Source organism: Triturus cristatus, chromosome 4_2 (assembly GCF_964204655.1).
Source record: "Triturus cristatus chromosome 4_2, aTriCri1.1, whole genome shotgun sequence".
In the NCBI taxonomy this organism is placed as follows: Eukaryota; Metazoa; Chordata; class Amphibia; order Caudata; family Salamandridae; genus Triturus; species Triturus cristatus.
In genome coordinates this window covers 112,444,853-112,465,798 of record NC_140586.1, presented here as the reverse complement: position 1 = coordinate 112,465,798, position 20,946 = coordinate 112,444,853, and the positions used below count along the sequence as shown (strand labels likewise).

Below are 20,946 nucleotides of genomic sequence, written 5' to 3'. Positions count from 1 at the left end.
CCCCCGCTGAGAGCGGCGAAGATTAGGGTGTTCGCATACGGCCAGAAGACGCCCATTCCCCTCCTCGGGTGCTTCCAAACAGAGCTACAACATGGCGAGAGGAGCATCAACACCACCGTCTATGTCACGGAAGAGGGCAGCGGGATGCTGCTGAGCGGGCAATCGGCCGAAGAATTGAGGCTGATATCGTTTGCCATGGCAGTCCTGGAGGAAGAACTGGACACCATCCTGGAAGAGTTTGGAGAAGTCTTCAACGGCATCGGATGCCTGAAAGGAAAGGAAGTATCCTTACACATCGACCCGTCGGTCCAGCCAGTGGCGCTGAGGCACCGGCGAATTGCTTTCCACCTGAGGCAGAAGGTCGAGGAGGAGCTAGAGGCCCTGGAGAGACAAGGCATCATCGAAAAGGTCAGCGGGCCAACCCCGTGGGTATCCCCGATCGTCATCGCCAGGAAGCCGAAGCAGCCAGGACAAGTCCGCATCTGTGTGGACATGCGCCTCCCTAACGCCGCGGTCAAAAGAGAGCGACACCTGACGCCCACCATTGATGACATCCTGGGAGAGCTGAACGGGGCCAGGTGGTTTTCGAAGATGGACCTAAGGTCAGGCTACCACCAGCTACCACTTCAACCGGACTCGAGGTACATCACCACATTTTCCACCCATGTGGGCCTCAGGCGGTATCGGCGCCTAAACTTCGGCATTTCGAGTGCCGCCGAGGTATTCCAAAATACCATTAGAGAGGTGCTCAGTGGGCTCCCCGGCGTGCTCAACGTGAGTGACGACCTGCTCATATACGCGTCAACCATAGAGGAACACCACCAGCGGTTGAGACGGGTCCTCAAGAGGATTCAGGAGTCAGGCCTGACCCTGCACCGGGAGAAGTGTCAGTTCCTGCAGAACAAGATCAGTTTCTTTGGGTATACCTTCTCAGACCAAGGGGTGGCCCCAGACCCGGACAAGGTGAAGGATGTCCAGGATGCCCCAGCTCCGACGAACATCTCGGAGGCCCGGAGTTTCCTGGGCATGGTCAACTTCTGCGGCCGCTTCATTCCGGACCTCTCCAACCTCACCAAACCCCTCAGGGAGCTGACCAAGTCGTCCACCACGTGGCAGTGGGGCCTGGAACAGGAGCAGGCGTTCCAAGCGACGAAGGCGGCCCTGTCCGCGGACACTACCCTCTCATACTTCGACCCGGCAAAGCCCACCAACGTGGCGGTCGACGCGAGCCCGTTTGGGCTGGGAGCGGTCCTGACACAACTCCAGGACAACGAGGAGTGGGCCCCCATCGCCTACGCCAGCCGGTCCCTGACCGAAACAGAGCAGCGGTACTCGCAAACCGAGCGAGAAGCCATCGCCATCCACTGGGCATGCCGGTATTTTCACGTGTACGTGTATGGACATCATTTCACGGTGACAACCGACCACAAGCCACTCATTCCTCTATTCCAAGGGTCGTCCTCGAAGCCGCCGCCCCGGATTGAAAAATGGATACTCCAACTACAAGGGTACGACTACCGGGTGGAGTACAAACCAGGGGCCACGGACCCGGCGGACTATCTGTCACGACACCCCTGCGGAAAGCCACGACAGAGGAGAAGGAGGAGGCCGAGGATACAGAGGAGTATGTCTGGTATGTGACAGAGCGGTCACGACCCCTCCCAATGAGCCTGGCCGCAATAATAGAAGCCTCAGAAAGCGATGAGTGTGTGAGAGCAGCAGCGGAGGCTGTCAGATCGGGGGATTGGAGGACAATTCAAGCCTCGCTCAACAGACGGACGCCCCAAGCCAAGCTAACACTAGAGTCGTTCTTGAAGGTGAGAAGTGAGCTGTCCATAGACGCCCAAGGATGTCTTCTGCGGGGTCCGAGACTCGTCATGCCGGCCAGCCTCGCTCAACAAGCAGTGGACCTCGCCCACAGGGGACATCAAGGAGTGGTAAAGACAAAGGGCAGGCTCTGAGCCAAAGTATGGTTCCCAGGCATGGATGCGATGGTGGAACAGACGGTGAGAACCTGCACGTGGTGCCAAGCCGCAGGACCGCCGGAACGCCCTCACCCAGTGGCGACCGAAGACAATCCTCTGCGACCATGGGAGTGCGTGAGTGCCGACTTCGGACATCTCCCCGATGGGCGGTATGCGTTGGTCATCATCGACGACTTCACCAAATACCCAGAGGTCGAAATCGTGGGGAGCCAGACAGCCACGGAGGTGATCGCGAAGTTCGAAAAAACCATCGCCACTCATGGCATATTCGGGGTGGTCAAGACCGACAATGGACCGCCTTTCCAAGGGCAGGAGTTCGCAGAGTATCTCAAGAGCTGGGGGATCAATCACCGCAAGATAACACCACGGTGGCCCCAAGCCAATGGAGAGGTAGAGAGGTTTATGAGAACACTCAACAAAACCATTCGCATCGCCATGGCTGATGGATCTCCACTGGAGAGAGCGATTTACAGTTTCCTGCGGGAATACCGTTTGACCCCCCATGTCACAACCGAGGCAGCGCCAGGAACAGCCACCATGGGGAGAATCGTAAGCGACACGATCCCACACCACCCTACTTGGGTTCCGGCACAAGCCACCAACGAAAGGACATTAGCCAACCGGATGCGCTCGAATGACCACGCCAGCCGGCGAAGGGGAGCTAAGGAGTCCAAGATACAACAGCAGGATCGAGTATATGTGAAGGACCGCTACCCAGGCAGCAAGTTCAGACTTCCTTTCGAACCACAACCATGGGTGGTCACCCGCCGGACAGGCACGATGGTGACCGCTCAAAGAGGTGCTGAAACGGTCACGCGAGATGTGTCCTTCTTTAAAAAAGTCCACCCAGGAACACCACCACGTCCCGGGGCCGAGCCCGAGGGGCCGGATCCCGACCAGCCGAGAGGAGATCAGGAGGTGGAAGACGGTCGGAGAGAGGATGGGGGTTCCCAGCCCATCCCAGCCACCCCAGGGGGTAACCCGCCTGGCAGCTCCCCAGCCCGGGTCGAGCCGAACACCCCAAGGCGCAGAACCCCCGAGGTGGTCCCTTCCAGAGGCGGCCCGTCCCGCTACAACCTGAGGAATAACCCGGCACCGTCATCCCAGCTGGCGGACTATATGGTGTGACCCGTAAGGACTGGCGGACTGGTAACAGATCCATCGTTTTGCTTTTATGTTTTGGCTTAATGTTTTATAAAGGTTGGAAGGAGTGTAGTGTTCGGCACGCGCGAGGCGTTCTAGCCTTCCGCGCTGCCGAGGTGTGCTAGCACTGACGTGTGACGTCAGACGCTAGCAAGTTAAAATAAAGAGGCGTGGCCTCGGCGAGTCAGTCGGAGCCGCGTGTCTATCCCAATTATACCGGCTCCGGTGTTTCATTTAGCGCGCTCGCGCTGCCATGCTTCCTAGGCCATCAGAAGCATTACACACGGAACTGGTCTGGGTTCCGCAGCGGCGTTCGGTGCCGGTAAGCGCGTTGGGGCGGAGCAGATGGAAAGTCGACAGACGACAGAACAGGGAAAATTAAATAAATAAATAAATCCTATTTCGTCTTCTGTCGACATTCCCCCGTCCCGCCCCACCATGCTTACCTGCACCGAACGCCGCTGCTGGGTTGGAGGGGGTAGGCTGGACTATTCCTGTTGGAGCCGGACATGAGGGCATATTATCAAGCCAGGCGATAAAATTATCGCCGCTTTAGCGGCAGAAAACTGCCGCTAAAACGGCGATAATGGGCTTGATAATATGCTCTATGGAATTCCAATTGAAGCCCATGTTAAATGGGAAGGACATCTAACATGGGCTTCAATTGGAATTCCATAGAGCATATTATCAAGCCTATTATCGCCGTTTTAGCGGCAGTTTTCTGCCGCTAAAGCGGCGATAATTTTATCGCCTGGCTTGATAATATGCCCCCAAGACTGGTTTGCTTCTGACCGGTCTCTGTGGTGAGTGGCATTGTGGGTGAGAAACAATGGACTGGGATGCGGCCCAAGTGATTGCCAGTGGCTGAGATTATTCAAGCATTCCATCCAAAACGTTGTTCTTGATGCTAGTTGGTCCTATCACAAACACTTCTAATCGTGTTTTTTTTTGTCGAAAACTTTCTTATATTTAATAACTTAATTAAATTGGGGTTGTTTGTTAAAAGCTCTGTTGTCTGAAAAAGTTATGTTTGCGCGAGAACATTTACCATATATTAGACGTGTTCAGTAGATTTACCTAGATCATACTAACGATTTTGCCAATAAATTAAAGAAGTAAATGTTTTGAAAGTTTTCCTGCTTGAAATTCTGCTGAATTTTCTACTACACGAAGCTCTATGGGCTTTCTATTTTTAGCACTTCTTTGATTGATAAGTGCGATATGGTGGCAAACAATACAGCAAACCAAAGGTCCAGCTTCGAGTCACAAAGAGATCTCTGGTACACTATCAGGATAGGTAGGGTTGTTAGATACAATACCAGGTCCTGGAGATGTAACAGACCTGCCAACGTAAAAAATAGTTCATTGTGGTGTGAGGAGGGGACAGGGCCCTGGAGCGGGTGGGCCCAGGGCCGGACTGGCCGTAGCGGGCTTTGGGAGGCTGGAAGGGTGAGGGACGATTTTTCAGTGGTGGGGGCTGTTTGTGTTAGAGGGGGCCGAGTTTTCAGCAGTGCTGCTATATCGGGCCCCAGTAACAAAAGCAGCGAGTGGGGGGGGGAGGGGGTTTATTGGTTGATCAAAATTGCCAGGGCTGGTTTGGGTTCCCAGTAAGGAAAAATACAGCGGGGTAAATAGAACAGGAAAGTAAAGAATATTGGAAGGAAGGGGGAAAAGAAGGAAGTATGGATGAATGAGTGGGTGGATGAACTGGTATGGGGATGAATAAGTGGGTGAAAGGATGAGTGAATGATAGATGGATGGACAGGTAAAAGGATGGCAAAGTAAAGGGATGGGTGGACAGACGAGTGAGTGAACAGATAAGTGAATAAACAGTTGTAAGGAAGGAAGAGTAAATGGGTGGATGAGTGAATGGATAGGTGGATGAACAGGTGAAAGAATGGGAGAATAAAGAGATGGATGTATAGTGGATGGACAAGTAAGCCCGTCTGCGCCCGTCCGCGCCTGGACCGCGCCCAGTGCCAGGACCCCTGGCCCCCGCAGACCCCAGCCCACCCGCCGGACCTACGACGCCACCGAACTCTACGCACTCAACGCCGGAAGAATCCCGGGCTGCTACCGAGCCACCCCGAGACGCACCCACGGACCCTTCTGCTGCAACGCCTGCAAGTTCACCTGCATACGGATCTGCACCACTCCAGCAGTGCTCAAGACCTCGGCGAGCAACAGCAGCAGCCACCTAAAGTGCATCCTGCTCAACACCCGCTCCATCCACAGACACGCCGTCGAGCTCTGGAACCTGCTCGACACTACTTCACCAGACGTCGCCTTCCTCACGGAAACCTGGATGAACGCCTCTTCAGCGCCCAACATCGCCATCACCATCCCAGACGGCTACAAGATCACCGAAAGGACCGCATCAACCACACCGTCGTCCACAGGAACACCATCCGCATCACGACCAACACCGACGACACCCTCGCAACCGCCGAGCACCTGCACTTTCAGGTCCACATCAACCCCAAGACCACCCTCAGAGGCACCCTCATCTACAGACCCCCGGGACAACGCACACAATTCAGCGAAGACATCGCCGACTTCATCAGCCCGCACGCCCTCTGCTCCGCTGACTACATCCTCCTAGGGGACCTCAACTTCCACCTGGAGAACAACAACGACCGCAACACCACCACCCTGCTGGACAACCTCGCCAACCTGGGACTCAAGCAGCTGGTGACCACCCCCACCCACTACGCCGGACACACACTCAACCCCGTCTTCTCATCCAGCAAGGACATCGTCTTCAGCCACACCACCGGACTCCACTGGACGGACCACAGCTGCGTCCACTTCAGCTTCGGAAGGACCACGACCCACCACCACCAGCAACAGGTTGCACGCAGGAGCTGGAACAAGATCACAGCCGACCAGCTCACGACCTCCCTGAACATGAACCCTCCCACCAGCACAACGAACCCTAGCCAGGCGGCCACCAACCTCACGAAGTGGATCAGCGACTGCGCAGACGAGCTCGCCCCCCTGAGGACCCCGCCTAGCAGACCCGGCAGCCAGAAAGCCCCATGGTTCACCGACGAACTCAAGAGCTCCAAGAAGAACTGCAGAGCCCTCGAGAGAACCTGGCGCAGAGACCCAACACCGGACAACATGACTGCCCTCAAGCTCGCCACCCGAAAACACCACCAACTGATCCACGCCACCAAGAAAACTGCATTCAAGGAACGACTGGACAACAACGCACACAACAGCAAGGAACTCTTCAACATCGTCAAAGAGCTCTCCGACCCCAACGCCGGAAACAACGACATCACCCCTTCGCAAGACCTCTGCAACTCCCTCGCCTCCTACTTCCTCAACAAGATCGCGGACATACACAACAGCTTCAGTACTCAACCGACGAACGCCACGACCGAACCACCACCCCCCACCACCACCCACCGCGCCTGGACTCCGATCAGCACCGAAGACACCGTCCGCACGATGAACTCCATCCACTCCGGATCTCCGACCGACCCCTGCCCTCACCACGTCTTCAACAAAGCCGACGCTGTCATCGCACCCCACCTGCGGGACATCATCAACACCTCCTTCGACACCGCCACCTTCCCGGAGAGCTGGAAACACGCCGAACTCAGCGCCCTACTCAAGAAGCCATCGGCCGACCCGACCGACCTCAAGAACTACCGCCCCATCTCGCTGCTCCCGTTTCCTGCAAAAGTCATCGAGAAGACCGTCAACAAGCAGCTGGCCGCCTTCCTTGAGACGAACGGATCCCTCGACCCCTCGCAGTCTGGCTTCCGGGCCAACCACAGCACCGAGACCGCCCTGATCGCAGCCACCGATGACATCCGAGCGCTGCTCGACAACGGAGAAACAGCGGCCCTCATCCTCCTCGACCTCTCCGCGGCCTTCGACACTGTCTGCCACCGTACCCTAGTACAACGCCTCAGCAACGTCGGAGTCCAGGAGAAGGCACTGGAGTGGATCATCTCCTTCCTCGCCGGAAGGACACAGAGAGTCCGTCTCCCTCCGTTCAGATCTGAAGCCACTGAAGTCATCTGCGGCGTCCCTCAAGGCTCCTCGCTCAGTCCAACCCTCTTCAACGTCTACATGAGCCCCCTCGCAGACATCGCACGCCAGCACAACCTCAACATCATCTCATACGCCGACGACACCCAGCTGATCCTCTCCCTCACCAACGACCCCGCCACCGCCAGAGCCAACCTTCACGAAGGGATGAAAGAGGTAGCCGAATGGATGAAGAACAGCCGCCTGAAACTGAACTCAGACAAGACGGAAGTCCTCATCCTGGGATCCTCACCCGCCGCTTGGGACGACTCCTGGTGGCCCCCCGCCCTAGGCAGCGCACCCAAACCAACAGACCACGCACTCAACCTGGGCTTCATCCTGGACTCCTCCCTCTCCATGACCAGACAAGTCAACGCCGTCTCCTCGTCGTGCTTCAACATCCTGCGCATGCTACATAAGATCTTCCGGTGGATCCCCACCGAGACCAGGAAGACGGTCACCCAGGCCCTCGTCACCAGCCGTCTGGACTACGGCAACTCCCTCTACGCCGGAACCACCGCCAAACTCCAGAAGAGACTCCAGCAGATCCAGAACGCCTCAGCACGACTCATCCTGGACATCCCCCGTCGCAGCCACATCTCCGGACACCTGAGAGACCTGCACTGGCTCCCGGTCAACAAGAGAATCACCTTCCGTCTCCTCACCCACGCACACAAAGCCCTACACAACCAAGACCCAGGATACCTCAACAGCCGCCTCAACTTCTACGCTCCCAAACGCCAGCTTCGATCGACCAGCCACGCCCTCGCCACCGTCCCCCGCATCCGAAGAGCCACCACAGGGGGACGGTCCTTCTCCTACCTCGCCGCCAAGACATGGAACTCCCTCCCCACCCACCTCCGCCTGACACAGGACCACCTCGCCTTCAGGAAGCAACTCAAGACCTGGCTGTTCGAGCAGTAGCGGACCCCCCTCCCCCAGCGCCTTGAGACCCTCTGGGTGAGTAGTGCGCTATATAAATGCAATGATTGATTGATTGATTGACGGCAGAGTGAGTGGATGGGAGTGAATGGGTAGGTGGTTAAACAGGCAAACGGATGCCCGAGTAAAGGATGGCAGAGTGGATGGATGGGAGTGAATGGATAGGTGTTGGACAGGCGAAAGGATGACAGAGTAAAGGGATGGATGGATAGGTGATGAACAAGTGAAAGGATGACAGAGTAAAGGGATGGATGGATGAGCAGGTGAAAAGATGAGTGAATAGATGGCAGAGTGTATAGATGGAAGGCAGAGTGTATTGGTAGATGATGGATGGATGAATGGCAAGATGAATGGATGGCAGAGTGGTTGGATGGCAGAGCAGATGGATGAATGGCAGTGTTGGATAATGGGTGGATGAATGGAAAGCAAAATGAATGAACAAATGGACCAATGAAAGGCAGAGTAGATTGATACATGGTAGAGTGGATGATTTGATGGATGGATGGCAGAGTGGAAGGACTGATGGATGCATAGTAGAGTAGATGTATGGTAGAGTGGCTGGATGGTTTAGTGGATGTATAAAAGAAGTGGAAGAGTAGATGGATGGATGGATGGGTGATTGGCAGAGTAGTTGGATAGATGGAAGTGTCTATTCTAATCAGAGAGGGGGGAGTTAAAAGGAGTTCTGATCCATTCAGCTTCCTTAAGTTCAATCAAAATCAGAGGGGAATGGATCACTTGTACCTGTAACCAGGGTCCAGTGTGTACTATCCGTCAGTACTAATGAAAGTACTTAAAAAACCCTCATTCACGCAGGCAGGTCTTTTGGCGGTATATCTTGGTTCTACGCCTTTGTTAGATACGTGACAGCATCATAATTGGGTTCTCTTTTTGTATGCTTCCTCCACCTGGAGGGAACCGCTGGTTGTCGCAGTAGTGATTAGAAATCGTGGTGAGTGAAATGTGCTCAAGTGAGGTGTGTTCGTTGAAAAGTGATCATAATACTACCGAAAATACATTTTATTCCGTAGGTGTATGTGAAGACTGTATCTAAAAAATGTGAGGTGTGTGCAGAATAGACTAATTATGAGTCCACTGCACTATGGTTGTCCAATAGTGGTCGACATGTTTCAGTTGCTGTGGGTGCCCCTAACGAAGTAGTGCAACCTGTAGAATGAGCAGAATAAGCGCTGGCAGCCGCCCCGTCGAGGCCCTACTAGGACTTCGCAAGGTACTTATGACCTTAAACACAGAGTTATTACACTCTGGCCCATTCCTTTAATAATTGGACAAACCCAATTAACATGCACTCTAGGTCCTGAAGAAAGCCCTACAACCCGTTAGGGGCACCCACAGGGGCTGAAACATGTTGACCACTACTGGACTACCATAGTGCAGTGGACTCATAATTAGTCTAATCTGCACACACCTCACATTTTTTAGATGCAGTCTTCACATACACCAACAGAATAAAATGTATTTTAGGTAGTATGATGATCACTTTTTAACGAACACACCTCACTTGAGCACATTTCACTCACCACGATTTCTGATCACCACTGCAAAAACCAGTGGTTCCCTCCAGGTGGAGGAAGCACACAAAAAGAGAACCCAATGATGATGCAGTCACGTATCTAACAAAGGCGGAGAACCAAGATATACCGCCAAAAGACCTGCCTACGTGAATGAGGGTTTTTTAAGTACTTTCATTAGTACTGACGGATAGTACACACTGGACCCTGGTTACAGGTACAAGTGATCGATTCCCCTCTGATTTTGATAGATGGAAGTGTCAACAAGGTAAGTGCATATTTGTCCACACAATATTTTTTTTTCTGATTTTTTGTCTGCACACCCTAAATCTGCCCCCCCCCCCCCGAAAAAGCTTGCAAATGCTGGTTCCGTTGTCCTGCGGTGTTTTCACACCCCTTATAGGACATTGACAGACCAAAGCCTCTAAAGACGTCTGATGTAAGGTATGATCAAATATTTCCTGAAGAGCAACAGAGGTCTGATATTTCTTTTCTTGTTTTACAGGGTAAATCCGGTGAGACTGGACCAATGGGAGAGAGAGGACACCCCGGCTCGCCAGGCTCTCCAGGAGAGCAGGGCCTGCCTGGTGCTGCTGGCAGGGAAGGTGCCAAGGTAGGTTTATTTACTGCTCAATTTCCCGAGGATCAAATAGACTCATTTTATTATTTGTGAGCACCATCTGGTGCTGGAGCAGCCTTAGAGAGTTGTGTTTGATGAAGGGTACCAAAATGGTGAGACAGATAATTATGATGACGCAGTGAAGATTAAATCTTTTGGGCGATTCCTCCCTATGGACATCATGGCTTGACTTGGAAAGAAGTTTGGAGATACTAGGACCCATAATTGTGAAGGCATGTCCAATAGGATTGTTTTTAGGAAACAAAGATAATTTTCCTTTGGGTTTACTCCATCAACTCATCCTTTTTCTTTAATCACCCCCTAATGACCATGTGATATTTTCTTCTTTTTTTCAACCTTCAATTTGCTATGCAAAAGGTGGCCTACTGTGCAAAGAATTATTCTTGGCTTAAGGCATGCGTTCTTAAGAAGGTCTTAGGGTAAGAAGAATGGCACCTATTTGTAAATGTTTTGCTCTAGCTTAGGACAGACTTAAAACTGTCTGAAGCTGGTGAAAAACCTTTCAATATCAAGTCTTCTAGTAAAAAAACTGCCTTAATATTGGTTAAGATTGATTTAAAAAGTGTCACTTTGAATATCCTGCTTGATAGGACTGTTTTCAGCTTACTGAATTTTCCATACTTTCCTAAATCATGGCCTCCTTATCCTTTTCTTCTCATCACCCAAGAAAACCAAATTTGTATTTTCTTCTTGGTATCACCCTTCAATTTGCTAAATATCATATGGCTTGATGTTCAAAGTATTTTTCTGGCATAGATGCTCTTAAGAGTGTCCTAAGGTAAGAAGGACTGGTTTTATTTGCAGAGGTTGTGTTCTGACCTAAGTAACAAAGGTTTGCCCTTCTCCGATGCCATATTTCTGTGAATATCCTGCCCAATAGGCATGCTTTTAGGAAATACAGTCTTTTTTCATGGTGGTCCACCACATGATCAGCCCCTACTTCTTTCTAATCACCCCACAAAACAGGGGAAATCCTTTAGATATTAGGCCCGACCAGACTAAAAAAGAAAAGGCAGTCCTAGGGCTTTCTTAAGCCTGGAGTCCTCTTTAATAACCAATTCCCCTGGCCGTAAGCTTGTAAAAATGTATTTTTTTTCTGAAGGGGTTTGTCCAAGCCTACAACAGTCTTAATGCAATATTTAAATTGATAGTATTCTTTTTTTTAGCAAAGTGATTTGATGTTGTGACATCCTTTAAACATCTTAATATTGAAATTCAATATCTTCAAGCTGGCCATGGTGTTCCCAGTTTAATAATAAGAACCTAACTGAAGCTGTGGCTCATCCCAAAGCAGGAACTGGGGTATCTTTGGCTTTTGTTAGAGAAATGCCACAAGCTGGGGAGTCCACAGCGGATTATCATTACTCGTATAATGTGACCTACTGTATGATATTGCACAGGCCGGTGATCTGCTTTTGCTAAAATTTGTGAAGGCAAAGATAAATATGTTGAGTGGAACATGTGTTGTGCAGCTCTGCAGCCATTACACCAGAAGAAACGTTGACAACCATGCATGTGCACAGAGACATATATCAGTTTGACATAAAGGCATGTTTTGGCAGAATAGTGGTATAAAAGAATAATGGTTGTCAAAGATAGGCACTATGCTAGGTATAAGGAACAGTTAGCAATAGAAACGTATCAAATAAATACCAATACAATGCAGGAAGTAGAAACAAAGCTTAGAGCTTCTTCATTACTTTGAGGTTTCTAGACATCTTTGCTCTCAGGTGGGCCTTAAAGACCTGGCTTTTCTAAAGAGCTTATGTCACTCTTATGTTATTAACACTATCAGCTCTCTAGTCTTCTTTCTCTTTGGGTACCTTATAGCCCGTGTGATATATTTCAGCATAACACCTGATGCAAAGTAAAGCTTATCTCACACTCACTGAAGGTACTGATAGTGATGGCTAGATTTGTCTTTTTCATTCCTAAGAATGTTGGAGAACCCAACGTATGATAACAACGAGTGTTGCCTAGGCCCTAAGCATATAATCTTTTCATTAGCACCGCCAACTACACATGCTGTTCCATCCAGATGTAATATATGTTATCTGGCTAAGAACTCTACTATATCTGTCATAATCTGTGATCGATTAAAAGATGAAACGGTAAATCGTATTCTTAGTCATGTGTGATGAAGAGTGTGATTGCCCAAATCGATTTGATGGCCCACTGTGCCACTATGTTCCTGGTTACCCGTTATGACGGACACTGACGGGCTCTTCTTCATGCAGGGCGATCCTGGTCCAACTGGAATTGCAGGCAAGAGTGGACCTGCTGGATTACGAGGCTTCACAGGTGGGAGAGGCGTCTCCGGAGAACCAGTAAGTTACAGGTCCTTGTTTCTAATCCACTACCATGGATGTTCTTTGAGACTGCAGATTCCAAAATGGGTTCTTTTTCCTCATGAGTGTTCTCGCCAAATATTTTTCTTGTTTGGCGGCTCCAGTTAAAACAGTGTTGTCACTTTAATCCAGGATGGTTCCATCAGATTATCATCAGAAATAAATATGGTATCATAAATATTTTTTTTCAAATGTATTGCTCTATTGGAGTTAATAATAGAAAATCTACACCCACTGGGATGATATCCTTGTAAACAATAATTATGTTAGACAGTATTTCTGTCAATGATATAAGAAATGTATGTTGGGAATCCAAATAATGTCTTTTTAACAGAAGGACCTAGGGGTTTACCAAGTAATGTCCATTTAAATATGCCCTAGGTGAACTAAGATGTGAGTTTAAGCTAGACATTTTCATAAGGAGCGTGAACATTTTTTTGTCTGAAATGTATCGAACATGAGAACAAATTAAATTACTGGGATTTTGTAGTCAGACTGAAGATAAAGAAGAAATGTGGGTGCCTTTGGGTTAGTTATATATCTGCTGATTAATTACATGTCATGGGTTAGTTGACATATGTACAAATCCCTCTCCCATATTTAGCTCAGGTCATGTACAGGAAGAAACCTTTCAAATGTTACTTTGTCCTATGTTGAAATATCCCATTTGATCAATAGTTACCAAAGAGCACACTTCCCCATGGACATGTGCACTAGCACAGTATGGAATGGGTTTCCTCCATGTTTGTTAACTTCCATTTATGTTTTTTGTTGTTGGATTTAAACAATGCACATGCTTCCTTCCACAGTCTCAGCGGGGCTTTGGCATAGGAGTGAAGTAACTTGTTAATGGGCTTCCAGGGGTTGTGTGTTGTGATGATTGCCATTGCATAGGTATCTTTACACTCTACAAATTCCACTTAAAGGTGAAAATGGACATATATAAGACCATTCAGGGAAGCAAGGAACACATACATGGGATAAAGGTTTTGGTGCTTCACCATGCAGGGGCCACTTATGTATAAAGCCCTTAGTATGCTGAACATTACCTCCCTGCCAACTAATAATGGCCTATTTATGACCTTTCACTGTAACCCCCAAGTGGCAATTTGAACCTGCCTATGTTTTGTATAATGAGGGAAGCAGCCCAACCCTTCCAGTGCCAGGCAGCTCAGTAGTGTCAAGTCAGACAATGCAAACCGTTCAATGCTCTAATGTGGCCTATTTTTCTTTTTTGTGTGCAGGGTCCATCAGGATTAAAAGGAGGCGAAGGCCCACCAGGGACCGCCGGCCCTACGGTAAGTATAAGCACCCCTTGGAGTAAACATGGGACCGCGACTGCAAGGGCATACATGATCGAGATTCAACACTTCACTAGTTCAAACTCATCTCTCAGCAATCTCGACACTCCATGTCGGTGTATACGTGATTGTGGTCCAACGCCTTGTACATTCGTACTCAAAGTCTCAGCAGTCTCTGGCTCCCATGTCAGTGTATACTTGAAATCCAACGTCTTATGCAATCACTCTCAAAGTCTAAGCAAACTCTTTCCTCAATATAAGCACATACATGAACAAGCATCAATGCCTTTTCTATTTATGTTCTTAGCAAATCATTTTAGCTCCCACGTCTTAGTTCTCTTGCCTGCCACAATATGAAGGACTCAGAAAGAGGCTAGCCGAGGCATTAAACTCTGTACAGATCAAGTAACCCACACACTAGGACAAATACAAGCAGAAATTTGCAAAGATGAATACACAGTTGGACACACCAGTCCATTGCTAACAGAGACAACAGACGCAGTGGCGGCTGCCACAAACAGCTGGTGGTAGGGCGGGTGGAGGGAACACGGGAGGGGTCGCATCACGCGAGGAGGATTAGTAATAATATAATAATAAATAAAAAAACGTACCTGAAGCTGCGTCCCGTGTCACGCCTCGCTTCCTTCCTTCTTCCTGATCCCAGCAGTCCCTGGGACAGACTCCCATTCAATCACCGTGCTGTTGAGCAGCGCAGGGGTTGGCCTGAGTGAGCGGAAGAGCTGCTCTGTTCAGGTCAGGGAGTCTGTGAGGTTCCTCCAGCCCGGCTGCTCAATGCTGCCAGGCTGGAGAAACCTAAGTGCGCATGTTTTTTAGTAGGCGGAGACAGCCGGCCAAAACACATATGTGCACTTAGGGAGTGCACATGGCACACCTCTTCCCACCTCCCATGACTCAGCCCACCCCTCCCTACAGCGCTGGCTCAGAGCCGGCAATGAAAATTAAAACGATGCTAGAACATCGTTTTATTTTTCATTTGCTGGCTCTGAGCTAGGCAGTGGGGCGATGCTCCTCCGCCATTGCGGAGGAGCCGCTACTGGACAGACGGAATCACCAACACAGGCGCAACAGACAGGTGGATCTTTAGATACAGACATCCTGCACAGTCCACAATGCCTCGCACAAAATAACTCATTCTGGTGATTGAATGAAACTGTTCAGCATGGGTTGAGGTCACCTTCACAACCCGCAGAACTTTATGTTCCAAACCTACAGTCCCAGTGAAGAAAGCTGGAAGTTTACCAATAGCCAATCATATCAATCTTTCAACAATGTCCAATCACGTTAAAGGGAAACACCATGGAAGCACCAGGGCTGGCATCACGAGGATGCTCAGATACGCGAGGCTCTTACCCTCGCAGAGTAAGAAAGATAACTTCGATCCAAAACTGCCTGTTGTTAGGGTCAGCCGTGCCAGACTTCAGAACTCCGTGCGCTTTTTACTGCTCCCGGGGACAGTGTTTTTTCGGCCCTGGCCTCCGTGACACTGCAACCTCTCTCCTGGTTAAATGGTACCTTGCACAGCGGCAGGCAGCGCCGCGAGAACGTCAGTGGTTATTTCGTCTTTTCACAAAATCGAAGTTGTTTTCTGTAGAGCTGCTGGGCCAGCAGGCGGTGAGACGCGCACGTGGCGGGGAGGGGCCGTTCCATGTGTGACTGGCACAGGCGGTTGCCATAGACACGTCTAGCAAGATGAGCACCGCGTCTCTTCAGGGGCACGCCACTCTGGGGAGAAAGTAGGCACAGAAGAGTAAGAGGCCGCGCGGAGCTGTCATATTAGAGGATATGTGGCGAGTGGATAGACAGGCACGAAGGGAGCCGAACGAGACATGCCAGCTCATACACACAGCTGAGGAAATGGAGGTAGGCATGGAAAGGGCAGAGCACGGGTCTCTGTGGAGCCCTGCCTCAGGTGGGCAGCTGAGAGGTGAATGACTGCTCATTCGACTGTTGCAGGGCGAGTACTGCAAAACAGAGCAGCGTCTGCCACAAGACTCAAAACTTGAACAAAAACTCAGGGGCAGATTTACAAGCCCCATTTGCGACTTTTGCGTCACTTTTCCCATGTTAAAAATGACGCAAAAGGGGCGCAAGGGACTTGTAAATCTGCCCCTGAGAGAACAGGAGAGCGACGAGGGAAACAGGTGTGTCTCTTCAAGGTCAATGTAGGAGGAGCATGCCAGGAGAGGAGAGGTGAACAGGCATGGGGGGAGGTGGGGGGGGGGGGGGGAATTGTCCCTCCAAGGCCAGTTCTGAGTGAAGACCAGAGAAAGTGAGACAGGCCAGGGACCAGCAAAGCGTCCCTCCGTGGACGTTTCCGATTCAGGACAAAGGCAGAGGGAGGTAAAGGGGTTCAGTATGGGACCGAGACATCTCCAGGGCTGGACTGGGGAACCAAAAGCAGCCCTGGCAAAAATTCTCAGACGAGCTCCAGTCCCTTCGTCTGCTCGCGCAATCTCCCTTTCATTCATCCATCCATTCTTCCTCTCTTTCTCCTTCAGGAAATGTATTACTGGCAAAAGAGCTCTTTGACGGCCTACATTTTAAAGGGATATTGAGACAAAGGTTGCTAATATTTAAGAATACTCCATTTGTAACCAGGGCTACTCTTGTCCCGATTCTGTCCTGATAGTACAAAAAATCACAGATAACCACACAAAAAAGAAAATCCTTGACTGCCGCAGCTTGAAGTTGACCCCCTAACTCAAAGTTCCGCAACTGTGCAGATTTCTATCCGTAGTCTGAATTTTTCCTACACGCATTGAATGAACATTGATTGCATTATACATGGAGCATAGAAATATGATGCTGAATCATTGTGTATTACACAGGCATAGACACAAAAAAAATTAACTGAGAGACCTCTGTTAACTGAAGGTGCTTCATCTTCTGGGATGGTCAGCATAGGCCATTCTGAAAGCAGCCCCTGGTTTTCAGCATTTTCAGGAACCCCTCCATGTCCCCAGTTGTCCCCCTAATATTACACTCGGTACTTCACTACCACACCATAACACACAAAAGCACTCTGGGGCCAATATACATACCAAAGCATGACAAACCACACAAGTCTACTTTATACCACAGTACTTCACATAAGTCGATGGCACATCACACTGCATCATACCACAACACACTATGTAGTAGCATACATTACAACATATTGCCACATCATATCAGGTCACACAATATTACCATACCATAATACATCACATCAAACAAACCATACAAAATTCTTCAGATATCATGCTACCAGGTAATATAGTGCATCACACTAAACCACAATAAATATCACTGTACCACTCTATGTCAAAAAATGAGCCCAGGCAGTTTAATGTATACCACACTACGCCACATAGTACAACATCACAGAACACTATGCGTCACAGATCTCATTGTACAACACCATGCTAAACCACACTGCATCATATTACACCACATTGTGTCACAGCACCAAACCCCACACCACAGCCCATTATATGGCATCATACTATCAAGCACCACAGAACGGTACATTATATCTCAATATACCACATTCCTCCATGACCACCAGGCCACACCAGGTCACACATTTACAATGCCCCGATCACAACATACAACACCACATCACACCGTTAAACACAACAATGTCACCATCTCATATCACACACTGCATCACTGAAACCAATCTCACTTCACAGACTGTACACTACATCACACCATCCACACCACATCAGACTGTACTATACAACATTTCTATATCTTACAACGCTACACCACCTAATAAAAGACCATAGACTATCCTGTAATAGCACACACACTTCCAACACCATACTACCATATGCCATACAACGCTAAACAAATCATGATACACTGCAACACACCCATTTGAAAATACCACCTTGAAACAACACAGAACACCATGCCACATATCACACCCTCCATCCACACATTACAGCACCCATTTTCACAACATTCCAAACAACACCACAATAAACCACACAAACAGCACTGCATTTGGGCATATCTCACCTGACAAAACAGTTAAGCACCACTCTTGATCGCATAAGGGTACCTGGCATTCCCAGACACCGCGTCATACTGACAATGAGGGGCCAGGAGTAATATCAACAAGGACAGCTCATGGAACCATAGAGACAGGAAGAGTCAGATATGTGGACGCAGAGCAGGAGAGACCCTGATTCTGGGTCACAGGCTGAGTGGAATGCCACCATAAGGACGCTAGAGCAAAGAACACAATACCATTAGAGATCTGTGGGAAATAAGGGTAAGTTAGACGCAGGACACAAAGCCAGGGACAAAGGGAAACTCTGCCACTAATAGAAAATAAAATCAAACAGTTTCTGGCCATGAGCTGATGATTCACAAACACTACACTAAAAAGACTCTGACATGCACTCAAATATAAGTCGTACGAAGCAGAAACATATCCATGGGTGACCACTGTATCTCTCCAAATAACAGAAGTCACTGCAAGACCTTAAAAGGTTAGGAGGAGTGCTGTATGACACAACTCCCTGGTCCTCTACTTCTTAATGTGCATGATGAAAATACATGCCAGAACTTGTGTAGCACAAGAGTCCTTGATCCACAAACCCCCAATGGAAGTTAAGGAACAACCTACAATAATCAACAGAAAATTGGGAGCAGGTCTATCATCTTGTATTGAATTTTGACTGCCCCTCTCCAAATCTGATTTTCACTGCAGGTTTATGATGATGTTGTCTCAGTTTCTCACTTTTACAGAAACACAGATAAGATGTTTTTCAATCTGAATTAATTATTTTTACTGATGTTTTGTTATTACAGGGTCCAACGGGAGAACGTGGCCCACCTGGACCTGCTGGAGGAATCGGTCAGCCAGGACGCCCTGGGGGTCAGGGACCCCCCGGACCTGCTGGTGAAAAGGGTTCTCCGGTTCGTAAGCAAATTTCCAATCTTCTGCTTCTTTGTTTTGTGCATTTGAGCTTGTAATGTAACTTGAATTTATAACGCGCATGTTCACCGGACGGTTTCTTTGTGCTAAGTAAATGATGCTGGACGTTACTGTCGGGCAGGGTATTAGTTGTATGCCTGTCTAAATAACCACGTTTTTAAGAGTTTACTGAATATAGAATAACAAGGGTCTGGTCTGATCCCGAGGGGGAAAAAATTCCAGATGTTAGGGGCGAGGACAAACAACCTGGAGCTACCCAGTCTCTTCTTTTTAAATTGGGGAACCTTTAGGTAGTTCCTGGACATGGATCACAGTGAGCGTTTGAGGGTGTACTTCTGGATTCTGGAGTTGAGGAATGCAGGGCTATTGCCACTTAGTGTTTTAAAGACAAAGCATCCGGTTTTAAAGATGGACCTCTGTTCTACAGGCAGCCAGTGTAGGTGTTTCATCAGAGAGGTGATGTGGCACCTCTCGGTTGTCAGTATATTAACCGGGCTGCCTGGTTCTGGACAATTTAGACCCTATGAATGAGGACTTTAGGTAAGCCAATGTATAGTGTGATCACATAGTCAATTCTATATAGAACTAGAGCAATAATAACTTTGGTGAGAGCTTCAAGGATGAGCAATTTTCCTTATTATGTGGAGCAGGATAAAACACGAGGAGATCACTGGCAAAATTTGGGGATTCGAAGAGAGTTCGTCATCGATAAGCACCCATAAGCTTTTTACAGTCTTTTTGGGGGATGGGTGGGTTCCCATCTCGGGGGGCCAGAAGGAAGCCATCCAGAAGTCTATCTGCTTTTGATGAAGACAATTTTGGTTTTATCCGACTTTAGTTTTAGGCGGTTACTATTCATCCAGTCACTATTGAACAGCATTGTGGATTGTAACTTTTCCATAGTACAGTTTCTGTTTTTCATTGAGTAAACAAGAGGGCATATATGCAAATGGAAGTGATGGGGGTAGAGGGAGGAGACCTTTGATGAGATGAACAAGGTCAGACGGACAGATTGTGAGCAGTCCTTTAGGAAGGAGGTAATCCAATTAAGCGCCAACCCTCACAACCCCGTGGCCACGACACGTCTGCCCGGAGGATTTGGACCACTGTGTCGAAGGCTGTTGATAGGTCGAGTAGAATTAGCACCACAATCTTTATGCATGTCATCTATGACAGCGAGAATGAGTGCTTCTGTGGAATGGGCTAGGCGGAATTGTGCCTGGCATGGGTCTAGAAATTTAAACTCCTCTAGAAAGGAGCAGTGGTTTCGACCTACATGTGCTTCAAATACTTTTGCCAGTAAAGGTAACAGGGATATTGGACAAAGATATTTCAATGTGAGTGGGTCTTCGCCAGCTTTCTTCCGTATGGAAACAATTATAGTCTCTTTGAATGTATTGGGCACCTCTCCAAGGCTGAGGAAAAGGTTGAGAAGACACAGAGTTGGGTCCGGAAGACTGGAGAAAACAGTTTTTAGAATTTTTTGGGGTATTTATCATTAGAGGATCCTGATTTAACTTTAGTCCGCAGGTCTACGAGGATATCCTTGCAGATGCCGAGGAAAGATGATAAGATTGCGGGATTCATAGCTTCATGGGTGATCATATTTGTGAGAAAGCGTGTAGGGATGCTGTTTTAAATATTCTTCATTATCTCTATGAAATAGGAGTTAAGCGTATCACCAAGATTCTGTGAGGGAACAATTGTTAGGGTGAGCATATCGGGGTTAGACAGTTCAGAGACGATTCTGAAGATGTCCTTAGTTCTGTTCAAGGACGAGAGGATTACAATACATGTTTTGCCAGTTGAGCGGTTAGTTTGAAGGATATAGCTGTCTTCGGGGACTTCAGTGAGGATGTCAGGGGAGGACTTTTCAGTGAGCTATGTTTCAGTCAGTAAGAGGCTGCCTGGAGAGTCAGAATTCAATAAGTGAAAGATCTCAGTTTGAAGTTTAACCGTGTTAAGGAACGAAAACCTTAACTGGTCAGGTGTTGAACCATAAATAGTCTAAGTGGGTTGCTTAGTTATACTGCTGGGGGCAGTTCATCTGTTCCATTAGG

General features: G+C 48.8%; 1 protein-coding gene across 2 annotated transcripts in view; it reads left to right on the top strand.

Annotated features, from left to right (window-relative positions):
• LOC146833110 (uncharacterized) overlaps window positions 1-20,946 on the top strand; it is a 645,049-nt gene that overhangs the window by 437,016 nt on the left and 187,087 nt on the right. For both annotated transcript variants that reach the window (XM_085600733.1, XM_085600734.1), the window contains 4 exons: window positions 10,152-10,259; window positions 12,524-12,613; window positions 13,879-13,932; window positions 18,760-18,867. In XM_085600733.1, coding sequence (XP_085456859.1) covers window positions 10,152-10,259; window positions 12,524-12,613; window positions 13,879-13,932; window positions 18,760-18,867 — 360 coding nt within the window. The remainder of the gene's footprint in view (window positions 1-10,151; window positions 10,260-12,523; window positions 12,614-13,878; window positions 13,933-18,759; window positions 18,868-20,946) is intronic.